General features: G+C 52.6%; 6 protein-coding genes across 6 annotated transcripts; 1 reads left to right on the forward strand and 5 right to left on the reverse strand.

The window, feature by feature from the left end:
• Positions 1-300: 300 nt before the first annotated feature.
• Positions 301-1,989, reverse strand: Z517_04007 (uncharacterized protein; the record flags this gene model as incomplete). Its single annotated transcript, XM_013429338.1, has 1 exon — positions 301-1,989. One exon carries the CDS (start codon positions 1,987-1,989, stop codon positions 301-303), a length of 1,689 nt encoding a protein of 562 aa, XP_013284792.1.
• Positions 1,990-2,124: 135 nt separating this feature from the next.
• Positions 2,125-3,078, reverse strand: Z517_04008 (uncharacterized protein; the record flags this gene model as incomplete). Its single annotated transcript, XM_013429339.1, has 2 exons — positions 2,125-3,003; positions 3,052-3,078. The coding sequence occupies 2 exons, from the start codon at positions 3,076-3,078 to the stop codon at positions 2,125-2,127; spliced, it is 906 nt and encodes a 301-aa protein (XP_013284793.1).
• Positions 3,079-3,375: 297 nt separating this feature from the next.
• Positions 3,376-4,078, reverse strand: Z517_04009 (uncharacterized protein; the record flags this gene model as incomplete). Its single annotated transcript, XM_013429340.1, has 3 exons — positions 3,376-3,816; positions 3,867-3,934; positions 4,003-4,078. 3 exons carry the CDS (start codon positions 4,076-4,078, stop codon positions 3,376-3,378), a joined length of 585 nt encoding a protein of 194 aa, XP_013284794.1.
• An 885-nt stretch (positions 4,079-4,963) lies between these two features.
• On the reverse strand, positions 4,964-6,451 carry Z517_04010 (uncharacterized protein; the record flags this gene model as incomplete). Its single annotated transcript, XM_013429341.1, has 1 exon — positions 4,964-6,451. One exon carries the CDS (start codon positions 6,449-6,451, stop codon positions 4,964-4,966), a length of 1,488 nt encoding a protein of 495 aa, XP_013284795.1.
• A 2,618-nt stretch (positions 6,452-9,069) lies between these two features.
• Positions 9,070-11,084, reverse strand: Z517_04011 (uncharacterized protein; the record flags this gene model as incomplete). Its single annotated transcript, XM_013429342.1, has 6 exons — positions 9,070-9,418; positions 9,537-10,097; positions 10,144-10,472; positions 10,523-10,602; positions 10,660-10,797; positions 10,856-11,084. The coding sequence occupies 6 exons, from the start codon at positions 11,082-11,084 to the stop codon at positions 9,070-9,072; spliced, it is 1,686 nt and encodes a 561-aa protein (XP_013284796.1).
• Positions 11,085-12,181: 1,097 nt separating this feature from the next.
• Positions 12,182-13,760, forward strand: Z517_04012 (uncharacterized protein; the record flags this gene model as incomplete). Its single annotated transcript, XM_013429343.1, has 2 exons — positions 12,182-12,314; positions 12,370-13,760. The coding sequence occupies 2 exons, from the start codon at positions 12,182-12,184 to the stop codon at positions 13,758-13,760; spliced, it is 1,524 nt and encodes a 507-aa protein (XP_013284797.1).
• Positions 13,761-14,490: the final 730 nt, after the last annotated feature.

Here is a 14,490-nt window from a genome sequence, read left to right on the forward strand (position 1 = left end):
CTTATGACACAAGGGATTGAGCAGCAGGGGAGGTTGGTGACAGCTTCGACGCAGTACCTCGTAGACTGCGCACTACTGTGACCCTGCGTGTATGCAACCACTGTGCGGGGTAGCTGCGGCTCTGGTCAATTGCTGACTGCAGAATTGGAGAATCGTATCACTGTGTCACCATGTGAACAATGACGAGGCTGAGTCTGGCCTTTCCACCTTCTATCGTCTTTCTATATACCTCTATTGGACCACGCTTCTAGCATTTTCGGCAATTAGGTTTCATCTCTGCGGCAGAGGACATTGTCACCTTCAAATCCACGACTCTTCGCTGTCCACTGCAGGTTGTTCCGTAGCAGTGACAGCTCCAATGACTGCAATTGGCCCAACGATGATGATACTGTCCTTCAACTTGCGCTGTCTCTTCTGCGACGACTTCCGCCTCAGTTTGCGTTTTGCCCCTTCAAGGACTCCGACAATCTGACTTTGACTGTTCTGGTACGCTGTAACGAGGCTGATGGTTTTCCCCCTTTGGCGTGTCCGCTGAGCTTCTCGCGCTTCTTTTTGTTGCCTCTTCTGCAGTTTGCTCGAGAAGACCTCTGCACCGTATACTTGGTATGGGGTTGCAGGAATAGCCAACTGCCTTTCTCGTGGTGGACTCTCCCGCCTATGGCTCTCTTTGCCTTCCAGAGGCCCCTTCCGCGACAGAGACCTGAGTAAATGAGTCACGTTATGTTGAAGGCTGGATCTCGCACTGCTAGTACGTGGCGTCTTCCGCTCAGTACCATCTCTTTTCATCGCCGGGTACTTGGTTTCGGCGTACGACATCACTCTCTCACGTTCCTTCTCACTCGAGCTCTTTCTGAGTCGGAAGCTCTTCCTGGGCTGTAGTTCAAGTGGCGATGCTTTGGGACTCTGGTCGACGAAGCCATCCTCTAACCAGTTTTGTGACCAGCTCTTTCCAGAGTGCAGCTGAGACTGGTCTTCAAAAGGATCATGGTGCCGAGCAGGGTCAAATTCGGCGGGCTTTTCCCAATCATCGTATGGTGGGCTTGGAAGGCTCGAGCTACTCAGGCCCAAGGGAGGTGAGAGGAGGTCAGAACCGTCGGTATCAGATATCGTTCCAGACATCGCATCGGGTAAGGGCGGGGTTTGGGAGAGGGATACGCATTGTTCAACAAGCGAGACGTGTGGAGAGGGTGGAGCCAATTGATCATATGCCGCTTGACGATGTATCTCAGCCGAAGAGACCGAAAGCGGTGAAACCAATTCGTTCCTGCGTTGTTGGAGCTGACGGGAAAACTCAGTAAAGGAGGGGGCTGCCTTGTTGCTTGAGACGACGTGAGTATGGCTAGCAGCAGATCTAAGTGACGAGATCGAGACTGCCTCCCGTGGCGCATCTTTAACCGGTGGCGAGGGGCTGTGGCCCAAGCTCAGCCGCCTGATCAGAAGAGGCGCAACGGTGTCTCGATAGGCTTGTGGGTGATGAAGTATTGGCAAAGGTGGAAGGTCGTCTAACTCAAGATACCCTCCGCCGTACATGTGAATGATGTTGGTGATTGTAGTATCAGTGCTATACACACTGGATGACCTCCTCCTCCCCTCAAACGGTTCAAGTGGCAATGGTTTGTCCCGATCCGAGGGTGTCGATCTCCCAGATGCATGATTCGAGGTTGGTAGGAGACTGTTGGGTGGAGGAGAGACCGACAACTCTAAGCCCTGCTTTTGTAGTCCTAGAAGAGCCTTCGACGGAGGTGGAGAGGTCAGCCGCAATGGATGGGACGATCTGGGGAGCGGGTTCATTATGACCAGATATCGGAATGCTGGAGACACCCTCGTTCTAGTGCAAGCGAGGATCCTGTAGCAGAACCATCGACTTTCGTTCGACAGCATGACTGAAGATTCACCAGCGGCGACGCAATCGATACCCCACAACGCCGAACAAAGAAGATCCGTTTTCAGCAGCGTCGAATAAATTGGTCCGTGCTCAATAGAGTCCATTGTGCGCGATGCTCCCGCCAACGCTGGCATATACAGATGCAGCCGTCACGAAAGTTTTGAGTTGGTGCCCACATTCTTTGGAGATCGGCACCACCGTGAGGGTGAAGTTTCACTGGAATCTGGAGCGCTGCGCACTCAGAGATTTGCAGCTTTGATCAAGTCCTGCTTTGTCAACTCAGCACCCGGCTTTCTAATCTCACCCAAGAAGCCGGCTGCCTTTAGTCGAACAATCATTTCCTCGTCTCCGAAGTGAGAGTTGTGCTCAAAGGTAGGTTCTTGATCATATGCGTTGCGCGCAGCGTCGACAAGAATCCTGGCGGTCATGCCAAACACCCGGTACCTGGAATATTTGTCCAGGTGGCTTGCCACGGCCTTTTGATCTTCGTTTCTTTTCGGCTTGGAGACGATCTGGTTGGTGATGGGAACAAAGAAATTGTGCATGCGCCATCGACTCTCGTGCCAGTCTGTCCAGCTTCCCTTGTACCAATCACTAGGTTTGCCGGGAAGGTTGGGTTGGTTGGGCAGATCTTCCATATACAAGAAGTTTCTGAAAGGCGCCGAAAATACCGCCGCCACCTCTCTCGCGTCCAATCTTGGTAGTAGCTTCTCTGCCACGTTGGCATCTTCTCCCGTCTCGGGGTCATAAGAATGGAGAAATGCGATGCATGGGCGAACCACAAGTGCGTTCTTGCTCAAATTTGTTGCCATTTCACACAAATGCTCGACTCTGAAGGGGCGTGGCAGAGCTGACGCACGCCTAGGAAGACCTATCTCTTCCGAAGCCTCACGCCTTGCACATTCAAAGGCAGTCTCGCCCTCTTCAGCTTTACCGCCAGGTAAAGCGGCCTGACCGGAATATGAGCTCAGGGTATTTGCACGCATGGTGATGACTACTCTCAGCTCCCCATTGGGATCCGCAAAGAGCAGGAGCAGGACGGCTGCCTTGCGCGAGAGCGGCATTACGGGCCATACTGTGTCTGGAGATTTGTAGGATCTCAAGCGATCAATGGCTTTCTAGATCGACAATCAGTCTAAGAAAATTGCCCAGTGCCTAGAACATACCGCTGAGGCGGGCGAAAGACGTGGCATGTTGACCGAATGATTTTGCGAGAGAGCCCGGTTGCACAGTTCAAGATACGAAGGCCTGCTGATGCCGAATACTCGTCGAGGAAGCATTGAACAATTCCAAAGATGATGCTGATATGCGGTCAGGAAGATGATGAAAAGTTCCAAGGTTGCAAGAGTCCGAGACGGATAGCCGAGGCACCCGCAATTGGAACTTTCCCGGCCTGTGTCATCCCCAATAACGAGTCTCCAACAAGGCCCGTGGGTGTGCTTCGAAGTGTCTGGAGTCTGGTTGACAGCGACGGCACCATCCAGGCCCTCTCAATCATCATGGTTCTTGCGTCCACCTCCAAAAGATATCTTCTGGCGTTTGGTGGTTCGTCCATCGGTGTCTTCTTCGTTGGCGGCTGCGCTCTTTTTCTTCTTCTTGTCCCCTGTCTTTTCTGCGGTAAAGCTACCGGTCGGAGTGGCTGCATGGTTGGGCGTACTCGTAGCGCTACTCGGGGAATCCGAATCTCTCATGTAGGATACTGAGCTCTTGGAAAATATCCGGTCTGTGTCGTTCACAACCGCTTTTCGACGCCCTGCCCCTAAGCCGCCGCCAACTGCGCTGCCTGAGACTGTCCCGCCCGCTGAACTGGCTGCTGCCGACACTGCAGATGCCTTGATGTAGTTGTCGAAACCTTTGACAATGTTCCCTGCGATTGCGGTTTCTTCGAGGTATGCGGTCTCTTGCCGGTAGATCTGGTCCTCTATAGCAGCCTGAGCTGTTAGCATGGCTCCAAACCTCTGTGCGAGAATTCAAAACCCACCAGGTTCCGATCCAGGAGTCGCTTCTTCTGTAGGGTGTCCCGTAGATCGCGCCTCAATTTCTCGTAGTCTGTCCTGTCAGAATCAAGGCGGCACGGGGAAGCAGGACGTGGATCTGCTTCGTTCTTTGACACTTACAAGGTAATCCTGGCCGGTCGTTGCCTGCTGTAGGCTTTGGCGCAGAGCCTGAACCAGGAGGGATATTCTCAGCCATCGTGAGCCAGGTTTTTGTTAGTGGTGTTGTGAGTTGCTCGAAAGTGGTGAGAGGGGCGCAGGAAATTCCAGAGTGGCTAACGCGCTATTAACTAGGCACGCTGGGGAAGTACCGCGTCTTTCCGCAGAGGAACTTGCACACCTTGCATCACTCTGAGCATCACACCGAACATCACCCTCAACATCTCCCAACTCCTGCCCTTTTCTCGTCACGTTTGAACAAGTAATTCGGCGAAATGGACCATAGTGGTATGGATCACGGCGGTATGGACCATGGCGGTATGCACGACGGGCAATGCTCCATGAATGTGAGTCACCAAATGGTTATGCTAGGAGCATCGCTCTGACAAGTCAGATGCTCTTCAATTGGCAGGTCAAAGGCCTTTGTATCGTCTTCGAGTCGTGGAGAGTCACAGGGCCCATGTCGCTCTTCCTCTCCCTGGTGACCATCGCCCTTCTTACAGCTGGCTACGAGTGTGTCCGGGAAATAAGCAGGAGATATGACGAGAGCTTCAATGCCAGAATAAATACTTTTAACACGAGTACGTGGCCCTTCTGGACACTATCCTACGCCGTCACTGAGACATCCAAGGTACACCTGCGGAATCAAGCTCACTGCTTGCAGGGTCGGGATCGCACGAGGCGACAGAGAGGCAGGGAACGATAACCAGAGCTGGTCTGTATGCCTTGCAGGTGTTCTACAGCTTCTTTATCATGTATGACTGACCCCACTCCATGCATGTCGACTCCCACTAATTGACTCGAGGCTTCTGTTCATGACCTACAACGGATTCGTGATGCTGGCGGTAGCAGTGGGCGCATTTATTGGATTCTGGGCTTTCAGTTACCGGACCTCGCCCACCAGATCGGCAGCATGTCATTGAGGTCACAGGCCGGAAGAATCAGAAGGTTCTTCAGCCTCATCTAGGTCATCGCTAAATCCAAAGCTGAACCCTTGCTGCTCTCCATTGGCCTCCTCATCACCGGCGACGACCTCCTCCCATTTGCGCTTACGGGAGTCGTCGAGAGAAACCACCAGATCAGGGTCTGTTTCCTTCAAACGTTCCATAAAGAGGGCATAAGGGTCTGCGACTTTGTCACTAAATCCAGAAACTTGATCTGCCCTGTCTCTAAGGAAGCGAATCGTTGATGGGACGTGAGCTCTGGGGACGAAGTTCTGAGTGATGGCAATGGCTGGCTCAAGGTTGACTACCAAATGCCACCAACCCGAGGGTACATGTAGGACCTCGCCTTCCCGACAGATACCCTCCAAACAGCCACTCATCGCCCGAGCTTCGGCGTGGTATGATAGAAGCCACTCAGCTATGCTCAGCGGCGAAGTCACCTCGCTTTGATCTTGGGACATATAGACGCCTGGAGGAAGGATAGAGCTCGGAAACATAATCCAGTATTTCGAGCCTCGAATGATGGCGTTCCAGGCGCTCGTGGCGTTCGGGTCTTTGTGAAACGTGCTTCCACTTCGTTCAGGTCCAATAATCAACCAGCGTCGATCAGGTCTCTGGTCCTTGAGGAGGGTGAAAAAGTCTTCTTGGAACGCCTCCGGGGGTTCGTACGCATCCTGCAACCCCATCTTTTCCACAAATGCCCGATCAAAAAGGTACAGTGGCGATTCATCTTGGGAACTCTCCATGTACTCGACGTAGGTCGTCAGCGGCCAATCCACTGCCTCGCAACGAAATGACACATGCCCATACTCTGCGAGTAGATACTGCAGGTCCCACGTCTCAAACGCCCTCCATTTCTTTACCGGTGCCGTCAGGATGAATGGTCTGCCGACCCATGAATCGTTGAACTCTTCGGGCGACACGTCCTTCAGTCGTGGAATCTCGTTTTGGAGCGGAATGTTGGATACGTAGGGGCCCAACGGTGTGCGGGAGCATTGGAACGGCCGATAGAGTGCGTCGGAAAACACGTATCGGCAGTCCACCTTTGCAAGCCGTGTTGTCGGTGGCAGCCGCAGGAGAGATGCTCGCCAGCTCCCGCGCCACTCAAAGCGCTCGTTCGTCTCGTTGACCGCCACGTCTCGCCACAGCTGGTCGTAAGTGCAGTATGCGTAGAACCCGCGACACGTTGCGCCCAGGTTGAGGAGCGCCCGCGCGTCAAGAAACTCGAGCAGCGTCACAAGTAGGCCGTCTGGTAGGAATCTGAAGCCGCCCATCGACTCCTGAGCATTCTGATCAGACGTGAGTGCATTTCCGGACGGTCTCACTCCCAAAGGGTGTGGCTCGACTTCGTCGTCCGAGGAAGTCCCTTGCTCAACGAATCCATTTTCCTGCAGGAGGCTTCGGCCAGGTGTACACTCTGCACTCTCTACATGAGTTGCTTGTGTACACAGAGTAGTGGTTGAACTCATCTGGCCTTCCGCGCATCAGTGCGTACTGGTTCAAATTAATTTCCCAGATACCATGGCAGTTGTGGTGCAGAGGATTTTTACCGCAAGTCCCTTTTAGGATTAGCTTGGTAAATGGTCAGGGTGGATGTAGCCAATGACTGACAACTCTAGAACCTACTCTCTAGTTTAGTTTATGTACCTTCAACTCACCATTCGACACGATTCATTTCCTTCTTCATGATGGATCAGGTGCTCACTCTAGGAGTAGGTGCTATTGGCAGTGTTCCATTCTCTTGAAAAGCCAAATCTTCTTGGGAGAACTTGAGATTTCCCCGAAGTCTACCGGATAAGATGTGTACCTGTAATGAGTCGTATTTCAGATAGATCGTGAGAAATCAAGGGGTCGCTTTACGTCTAATGCACGAGCCGCTGGCTCGCTGGAGAGGGGACCTGTGGTGGAAACTTTCCTGATTGCTCTCTCCCCTTTCTCACCCTCCTCTCTCTTTCTCTCTTCGTAACAATCAACTTTCGGAGCCTACCTTGTTAATCATGTCTTCTCGATCGACTCTCCCGTCCTCGTGGCATAAACCTTTCGGTGAGAAGGACGCCAACCTTTCCTCTATCCTTCCACCGCCCTCCAGCCTGCCTGTCACGAAGCGACCTGCTGCCGAGGAGGCCACCGTTACTAGACCTCACAAGAGGGCAAGATATGTAGTGGACTGGTGGACTCCTCAGAAGATGACGAGTCAGAGGACGCCAAGGGCAAGGGCAAACGCAAGGGGAAAGCAAAGGAAAGCCCCAAGGGAAAAGCCAAGGCAGATAAGCCCATACCTGACAATGAGGAGGAGGAAGAGAGCGAGGAAGAAGAAGAAGAAGAAGAAGAAGAAGAAGAAGAAGATGAAGATGAAGATGATGATGATGATGATGATGATGATGATGATGATGATGATGATGATGATGATGATGATGATGATGATGATGATGATGATGATGATGATGATGAAGAAGAGGAGTTTGATCCCCCTGAAGGCCTCCAAGCCGGATGCCGACAATGAGGTAGAGGCTAGAATAGACAACTATGAGGAACTCGGTCCGTGGCTGGACGGTTGCAGTGTTGCCCTTGAGCTGGCAGCCTCGTCAGCTGAGGAGAAGAGCCGACGTAAGGATTGCTATCGGCAACGCTTGAAAACGATTGTCACACCGTCTCAAGCAGCGAGTCAACGCGATCTCGTGGGAGGCTCTCTCCACATATCAAAAGACTGAGAAGCCATTGACAGCTGCCTTGTGGCAACTTCTCCGCTAGATCTCGGTAGAGGTGGTACTGCCGATGTTGGAGAACGCTGTACGAGAAGTAGTTAAGTTGGTGCTAGGGAGTCCGTTGAGCCAGAACGAGCTTCAGCTGCTGCCCATCCAGTGGTAAGGATGTGACCCTATGGGGTGTCTATGTCGATGTTGTTACGGGCCCCGCCATCGACAACAACGACGAGATGAGGCCCATATAGGGTTGGGTGGTCAACAGGTACATTAGGTCTTCAGGGTCGATTAGAGCGCTGCCAAAAGGTTGTGGCTCGCAAGTTGACGACAGATAATGGGGCCATGAGACCAACGATCAGCAAGGAGGGTGCCAAACCCAACCTTCATATTGTGGCTATCCTTGACGGAGAGGCAACGCTGAAGCCGGACGTCACGCTCGAGGAGGCCGTCCATACCATCCTCGTGCGGACCTGAGAGAATCAACAGGGTAGCCATCCGACGCAGTGATGCATCGACTTGATGCTATTTCTGGGGGAGGAGGATGAGCATCCTGAGTGGCCGACAAAGAAGTTCACGCAGCTCAACCCTCTCAGTTGCTGCAGATGGCGGGCGCACCCAGGCCCACAGAGTGCTCCAACAAGGACTGTCGCAGGTAGAACCCCAGACTCTGGTACAGGTACAAGTGTGTAAAGGGGCTGCAGTACACCTCTTACATCTGTGACAACTGCTGGAAGTATACCTACTTTCACGGGAAGGAGAGGCCAAGCTCTCAAGGCCAAACCCACCCGATGGCATCTGCGAGATGCATGACTGTGGGTATCGTCCTGCTAGAGGACGCTTGCAGATCTGGACTTGCAGTGACCCCAAATACCAAGGGGTCAGTCTAGACACTTGGTAGGGTCTCTGGAAAGCGCAGAATAGCGAAGACGGAGAACCCGCCGAAGACTGAGGCTGGTATTTGGTGGGGCGCAATGGCCGCAGCAGACTGGTCAGGAACTTGGGTATCAATTATCCAGGATCGGCAAAGCGTAAGCCATCGCCTACCTACGACCGTTAGGCAAACACATTGGATGTGAAGGACGACACACGCAATGGCACAAATAATGTTGACTGACATCCTGACCCTTATGAAAAACAAAAAACAAATCCCATTTCGGTTGGTCTCATAGCCCTGACCCAGTCCGAGCATTCCAGCGATGTTGAGTACGACCTTGATCGCGGGTACTAGGTACGTTCCATACAAGACAGAAAGGTAATGAATGATATGTATGGTACAAGACGTCGGGTGGGTTGCAATCCCGTGCTGTCTGCTTCTTCTTCTTCTTCTTCTTCTGCTTCTCCTTTCTCCATAAGACGCCCATCTCATTCCCAAGCCCGCCTGACCGTCAAATAAACACCCGGAGTGCCTTTCTCCACCCGCTACGTCCCTTTTCGGCCGCGATCTCGAGACTCCCTCGCCTTATACCCATCGTGACGTCCATCTCATCGGCACGGATGAAGAGCTTCCAGTCGCGGGAGTAAACTTTCCACCCGATGAACAGAGCGATGACGATTGGGGCGGCGAGGAAATTCTCAAAGAACACCTCTGCGTCGGGGTCCGATCCGAGCGGGAACAGCGAAGTGTAGAATGTTGCAATGATAGCCAGGGCGTTGAGCGAAAATCCAATGTAGGATCCCCAGATGCCAAAGGCCGCCTGATAGGGCAGTTGGTGTTTCGTGAAGCCGTGGGCATACCTGTCACGAAGTTAGCATCTCTCCCACAAACTAGAGTCGAACCCTGAAAGATTACCATCCGTGTCGAAACCCTGCAAGATGTTAGCGCCGGGCACTCAAATGGCAAACGGAAATGCACTCACGAATATGCGAGAGATTGATGCTCATCCACAGGAAGAAAAAGCTCAGACCGGACAGGGACAACAACCACGTGAAGATGGTGTCGGAAGCATTGGCCTCACCAATGTACGCGAGGCACCCGAACAACAGCTGGATCACGACACACCAGAGTGGTCTTCCCTTCCGATCGACATACATCAAAAACTTCGGTCCCATTCCTCTGGCCGCGAGAGCCTGCATGGTGCGCGAGGAGCCGTAAGTGCAGCTGTTGGCGACACTAATGACCGAGATGGTGATGACCGCGTTCATCACAGATGGTAACCCTTTGACACCTGCGTACTTGATGGCCAGGACAAAGGGAGAGGCCTTGGTATTGGCACCGCTGGCTCCCAGAAGGTCTGGGCTGTCCGATGGCACGATAAGGCCGACAATGAAAAGAGAAAGGACGTAGAAAGTCGCAATTCGCCAAAAGACTTGTCGAGTCGCTTTAGGAAGGGAGCGATGAGGATCAGCTGCTTCTGCAGCCGCCAACCCAACGAGCTCGGTGCCACCGAAAGCAAAAGCTGCTGTGACAAATACACTGACGAGGTCAGCCTGATTCAGTCGTGGTGTTGAGTAACACATACGTGCAGAAGCCTTTGAATCCATTCTGAAAAGCGCCAGGATTATGCCAATATCGAGCACCAATGTAGCCACGATCATCGGAAGAGACGCCGCCACAGTCAACCACAATGCCGAAGATGATAAAACCTATGCAAGCAGTGATTTTGATCATGGCCAGCACAAATTCCACCTCACCGTAGCCGAGAACGCCGAATATCTGGACCAGACACAGGAATACCAAGAAAACGGTGATCCAAACGCTGACGTGGATGTCATCCCTCCAGTACTCGATCGTGATTGACGCCGCGGTAAGTTCAAAGGGCAAGACAGTAAGCCAGCCGATGGCGTAGTCCTGACCAGTGGTCAGCATTCAGATGGTCCTATCGACATACGAGCACTTACCCAACCCACTGCAAACCCGAGGGATGGGTCGACGAATCGAACAATGTAGGTGTAAAAAGCGCCATTCACAGGGTACAGAACTGTGCACAATCGTCAGGACCAATGTTCAAGAAGTAAGATGGGCTTCCAGGCCATACTGGCCAATTCGCCAAGCGCCTGCATTGTACAGAGCAGCATGAAGCCGATGATTATGAACCCCAGGAGCACACTCCCAGGACCACCCTTGTGTAACGCACTTCCGGAACCCACGAATAGACCCGCGCCGATCGAGCCGCCTTGACAATGTCTTAGCATGGACAAGCTTTGCGTGGTGTGCAGAAGGAGTAATGTTACCAATCGCGATCATCTGCATGTGCCGCGAGCGCAGCTTTTGGGCGAGAGGATTGTGCTGTCTATTCACTGGGTCTGTCTCATCGTCGTAAGTGATTTCGCCAGCCAATTTCTGCATTTTGGGGTCGTTGAGCTTCTCGGGGTCAATGTCACGGTTCGTGCCAGAGGCATCGTAACGCGAGGCCGAAGACTCATCGTGTGAAACAATTTCCTTTTCAGAGGGTTCCGCCATCTTTTAATCATAGGCACGCAGACGAACCGAGAAGAGTGACAGTGAGAACACAGCGAACAATCCGCGGGGAGCGCGCAGCTTATGTTGGACCACTCCATTCAAGGAGGGTTGCATTGTTTGAACTCGTCAACAACCTCATCCCTACCCAGTGCAAAGCTTTTGGACGGGGTTGGCCAATCGAGTGATCGTCGCACCGACGCAAAACAGTGACAGCATTTTAGGAGGAATACGAGGTACAGCATGATGTCTGGTTGCAACAGACAGCAGACCCTTGCACCGATGACAACCGCCCTGAAGCATCGAAGCGAGAAGAGGACGCGCCAAGGATGTAGAAGTCCATGCTGTCGTGATGGTAGTGGATGGAAGAACTGGCCGATACTAGAGGACGACTTGGTGGTTTGGGTTTTGCGGGGTAGTACAGACTTGCGCCTGTTGTTCATGGCCCAATGACTGTTGTCTCTTTAGCAAACAGGGAGAGAGGAGATTTCGAGGGAACGAAGACCAATCACGGCTTCACAAGCAGACTCCCCACTTGGTCAGTTGGCGGAATGCTGGAAGGCAGGTCGCAGACAACGACATGGGGCGACGGTGGCGAATGTGGGCGAATAATGAGGATGATGCTGGACTTGGTCTTGTGGACACCGGCACTTCTTCATCCCCGGCCACGCTGTACAAAATATGACAACTGAACAGGCGAGTCAAGCTCAAGTTGAAAAGAGAGGGTCGGCGGTCGAGGCGGCGGGAACACCGTCATCACACAGATCGATCTTGTCCCCGCCTCGGCCATGCATACCCGGCCATGCCCCAGAATGGACTTCTACCAGTAGAGCTTCTTTGATAGCATCTCGCACCAATCGCCGGCCAAATCGGCCAAATGGCTGACCATTACACTTTCCCCAGGAAATTTGTCCGTGGCGTGCGTGGACAGACTCTTCAATTCCACAGTTTGGCTCCAGCATTTATACTCCTCTTTGGCCTCCTTGTCGTGATTGCTTTCGCCATTGTCTTCTTCTCTTCACCTTCGCCTCGTCCTCCGGAATCTCCTGCCTCTGAACCCGACCCTGAGAGACAACCTCTACTCCCGGATCAAGCCCAAGATGAATCGTGATGAAGGCGAAAGACCCGACGTGGGTACCCTCACTGGAGAAGAGGTGGCCAAACACAATTCCAAAGATTCATGTTGGGTAATTGTCCATGGAAAAGCCTATGATGTGACAGAGTTCCTACCAGGTGTGCCGTCAACACATCCGGATCCCAACCAACAGTCTGGCTAATTTGTGTCCAGAGCACCCCGGTGGTTCCAAGATCATTCTCAAGTACGCTGGCAAAGATGCCACCGAGGAATTCGACCCCATCCATCCTCCCGATACGTTGGACAAGTACCTACCTCAAGAGAAACATCTCGGACCTGTGAACATGGAGACTGTCCAGCAAGAAGAAAAGGAGGAGAGCCCAGAGGAGAAGGCAAGACAAGAGCGCATCAAGAACATGCCACCTCTTGAAGCATGTTACAATCTCATGGATTTTGAGAGCGTCGCCAGACAGGTGATGAAGAGACCAGCCTGGGCATACTACAGCTCCGGTGCCGACGACGAGATCACCATGAGAGAAAACCATTCCGCCTTCCACAAGATCTGGTTCAGACCAAGGATTCTGATTGACGTGGAAAACGTGGATATCAGTACGACCATGCTCGGGACAAAATGCGATATTCCCTTTTATGTCACTGCAACTGCACTGGGGAAGTTGGGCAATCCCGAGGGAGAGGTTGTTCTCACAAGAGGAGCAAAGAAGCACAACGTCATCCAAATGATTCCTACCCTGGCTTCCTGCAGTTTCGACGAAATCTGTGATGCTCGGGAAGGTGACCAATGTCAATGGCTTCAGCTGTACGTCAACAAAGACAGGTCGATCACAAAGAAGATCGTCCAGCACGCCGAAGCACGAGGCTGCAAAGGTCTCTTCATCACGGTCGATGCTCCCCAACTGGGCAGACGAGAGAAGGACATGCGCAGCAAGTTTGACGATACCGGATCCAATGTCCAAAAAACGAGCGGCGAGAACGTTGATCGATCCCAAGGTGCCGCCAGAGCCATTTCGAGCTTTATTGATCCCAGCCTAAGTTGGAAAGACATTCCGTGGTTCTTGAGTATCACGAAGATGCCCATCATTCTCAAGGGTGTCCAGCGTGTAGAGGATGTGCTCAAGGCCATTGAGGTTGGCGTCCACGGTGTTGTCCTTTCCAACCACGGCGGTCGCCAGTTGGATTTCGCTCGCTCGGGCGTTGAGGTTCTCGCCGAAGTCATGCCTGTTCTACGAGAGAGAGGTCTGCAGGACAAGATCGAGATCTTCATCGACGGTGGTGTTCGCCGAGCAACTGACATCATCAAGGCTTTGTGCCTGGGTGCCAAAGGTGTTGGCATTGGCCGACCATTCCTCTTCGCCATGTCCGCCTATGGATTACCCGGTGTTGATCGTGCCATGCAACTACTAAAAGACGAAATGGTGATGAACATGAGGCTTATTGGTGCTTCCAAGGTGGAAGAGCTGACCCCCGATATGGTCGACACCGCTGGCTTGCGGTACCATACTGCGACTGTACCACAGGACACGCTGGGAATTCGAGCCTACGATCCTCTAATTACACCTAACGAGATGCTAAAGGCAAGACTATGAATTCTATTGTACACAGTGATGTCTGCGCTTGAGGTCGCCCGGCGCACTTGCATGTTCTGGGATACACGATATACGGGCGACCAGGTCTATAAATATGTTTGTGAATAAAACTTGGAGCATTGGGAAGGTGTCTTCCCCGAACTATACCTGTTATCACTGAAGAGTGCTCTCAATCGATGGGTGAGCGACAGATGCTGCTGGTGATTCAGGTTAGCTTCCTGCGATCGAAGCACCGCTGTTCCATCAACCATAGCGTCGAGTTTTGTTCGCCGAAGGTGCCTGGAGTCTAGAGGCCGGGTTTCTTTTGACGATTTTTTTTGGCCACGGCCGAGAGGAGCACATGAGCTGCGGCGAAGCTATCAAAAGATTGAACCGACGGAACGAACGGTCCTGACAGGCTAAGAAGGCGTATGGGCTGAGGCTTGAATGTATCGTGGAGGAGGGCCATTGGTTCGTCGTTCTCATATATGTAGATGGCAATATTGACAAGATTCTAAGAGTATCTTGGTAAAATCGAGGTACGAAGTAGTATGCATAATGCTCCGTTCATTAATTAGGTGGTCAGGCGGTATAATTTGGCCCCGTCCAACGTGCACGCGAGCGCGGGTGGGCGCGTGACTAAACTTATTCACTACTGGCCGTTTGGGTGCCGTCCGTTGAGGGCTGCAGCCTCTGCCTGCGTACTCGGTATGCCCGCAAGCCCGTCAAGCCGTGTTGTGCCATGCTCCAT

This window comes from Fonsecaea pedrosoi, assembly GCF_000835455.1.
Source record: "Fonsecaea pedrosoi CBS 271.37 unplaced genomic scaffold supercont1.3, whole genome shotgun sequence".
In the NCBI taxonomy this organism is placed as follows: Eukaryota; Fungi; Ascomycota; class Eurotiomycetes; order Chaetothyriales; family Herpotrichiellaceae; genus Fonsecaea; species Fonsecaea pedrosoi.